This window comes from Ipomoea triloba, chromosome 13, assembly GCF_003576645.1.
Source record: "Ipomoea triloba cultivar NCNSP0323 chromosome 13, ASM357664v1".
Lineage (NCBI taxonomy): Eukaryota > Viridiplantae > Streptophyta > Magnoliopsida > Solanales > Convolvulaceae > Ipomoea > Ipomoea triloba.
In genome coordinates, this window is record NC_044928.1 from 16,845,592 (window position 1) to 16,848,053 (window position 2,462).

Genomic DNA, 2,462 nt, shown 5'->3' on the forward strand with positions numbered 1-2,462 from the left:
CAGATATTCCTGCGTGATGCCTCCTGATATTCTGGTCATCAGTCTCTCCGCTTATTCAAAATATACAGAACTGATATTCCTCCGCTTGTTTTTCTTTCTCCCCTCCTGATATTCCTCCTCCAACTTTTCTTTTCTGGCCGAAAGGCCTTCTTTAATAACTTAAAATAATTAGTGTAGTGTAGTATTTGGAGCAAATCAGTCAAATATATCCGTTGAAGTGGGATAATTTGAACAAATCAGATTTATACACCTTTGTCTTTTTGTGTTTATATTACTTCCTTGTAATATTCTTCTTTTGTCCTTAGTGTTTGTATTACTTCCTTGTAAAATCCTTCATTTGTCCTTAGTGTTTGTATTACTTCCTTGTAATATTCCTTCATGAATTTTCGCATCTTCCATGTGCATTTTCGCAGTCTTCAATGTGCATTTTCATCTAAATTAATTTTTCTCAAAATAAACTCTCCTGGGATTCGAACACAGCACCACTTAGATCATTTCCCAAGTTCAACTCCAATGCTCTGCTCAATCCTTTGTTTACTATGCCTGTAAATAATATATAAGTAGTAATATTCTGAGAAGTTCTGATTTCCTAAAATTTCGTGGCTTAGGGGATTCGAACCAGAGACCCTTCACCATGTATACAAGTCTTCTACCATCTCTGCTACTTCAACCATTTGCTTTTTCTAGTGCTCCAATTAAATTTAAGCTCCGTCCAATTCGAACAAAGTTCCTTCATTCTCCAAGAATTCTTCCAAGTGGACTTCTTAACTCTTTTAGATACATACCTCTACGAAATTTTTGGCTTTCTAATTTTTCAAACTAAAATACATTTTTGGCTCATCAAAATCTAAATACAAATATTCCTAACAATTTCCCCCTTTTTGATGATGTCAAAACATATACTCAGTCATTTGGCTTAGTCTTTGAAAAATATAAACTTCAAAAATTTTCATTTTATTTCGACTAGCCATAGATGAGTTTAACAATGATTTTTGACTTAGAAGAATTGTTTTCAGACAATAAAATTCCTACATGCATTATTGAGACTGGTTTAATTCATTTTAAAATATTTCTCAATCATGCATTTATACAAACTAAATCAAAAACAATTCTTCATACCAAAAAATTAAAATAACTTGTACTGAATAACTCCTTCCCCCTAACTCCTTCCCCCTATGTATATGCCAAGAATAAATAAAGAACACGTATACCAAATATTTACCTCTTTGCGATCCTTTTTTTTTTTTAGACTTCTTTTGCACCAAATGACTGTCATTCTTTTCCCCTTTTTGACATCATCAAAGAAACGCTGGATAGGAATGAAATCCTTGCTCTTGAATCATTTGCGCCATGGTGCATTTGCTTGCTTGTGCCACAAGTTAGCAAAAATTGATTATTCCACAAAATAGGATACCAGACCCTAATAATAGGATCAACCTAACCATTTCACAATAAGGCATAGCCCCGATAGATCACTGTTCCCTTGTGATAAAAATGATTGAAAACCGCAATGGACGAGAACAGTAAGAGGTGATAATTAATATCTTTCGACAGTACGACCTTCCTTGAAACCCTTAATTTGTTTGAACAATTTTCACACGATCTCCTTTGCTATAAAATCACCATTCGTCGTTCCATCAATCTCCTTGATTTTATAGCTTACATAAAAGAAATGGCAAATACGACATATCCCTCATCTTCGGATAACTCTTCCTTTTGGGATGACATTATCGTATCACCGTTAAGAGATAGTGCACAAAGTATAGATTTTACTGCTGTCGAAAATTTTGAGAATGCTCCACCAGAGTCGAAAGAGATAATTGCTTCACCAGGTACAGATGTTGTGGCTATTGATCAAGGTGCTGCTGTAGTAGTGGAGGAAGATAATACCACTGCAACGCTAGATGTAGCAGCTATGAATGCAAGTGTATTTCGTGGGAGAAAGAGAGCTAGAAGAACATTTTGTGATACTACCACGCTAACTTTTGAAAACTTTTCTGAATATTTTTATCTGCCTTCTGAACAAGCTGCAGCGGAATTGCAGGTTGGGCGCGAAGTTTTTAAGAAAAAGTGTAGGGAAGTGGGAATTTCCTACTGGCCTTATCGAAAACTCGTGAGTCTGGACAGATTATTGGCAAAAGTTCAGGTAATTTCTATATTCCTATATCTTTTTCACCTTAACATTTTCGAAGGGGGTTTAACAAAGTGTGATATAGGAATTTGGTGAAATCAAGGATCAAGCTGAACTGTAAAGAACAATTAAGGGGCTGGAGGACGAGAGAGATGCGATACTTCAAAATCCAAATTTAGACTTGGCTGAAGCAACAGTAAGGCTTAGAGACAAATGTGATAGGAATAGTTCTAGAAAGAGAAGGTATATAGATCCAGCAGCTTTTCCTTCAACTACTCCTGGAAGTTCATCACAAGCTCCTATATTTTCTGATATTCCTGAATTAGCACCG

At 35.5% G+C, this 2,462-nt stretch overlaps 1 protein-coding gene across 1 annotated transcript; it reads left to right on the plus strand.

Annotated features, from left to right (window-relative positions):
* The first annotated feature begins 1,672 nt into the window (after positions 1-1,672).
* LOC116001281 (protein RKD1-like) lies at positions 1,673-2,227 on the plus strand. The gene has a single exon (XM_031241165.1). The coding sequence runs from the start codon at positions 1,673-1,675 to the stop codon at positions 2,225-2,227; it is 555 nt and encodes a 184-aa protein (XP_031097025.1).
* Positions 2,228-2,462: the final 235 nt, after the last annotated feature.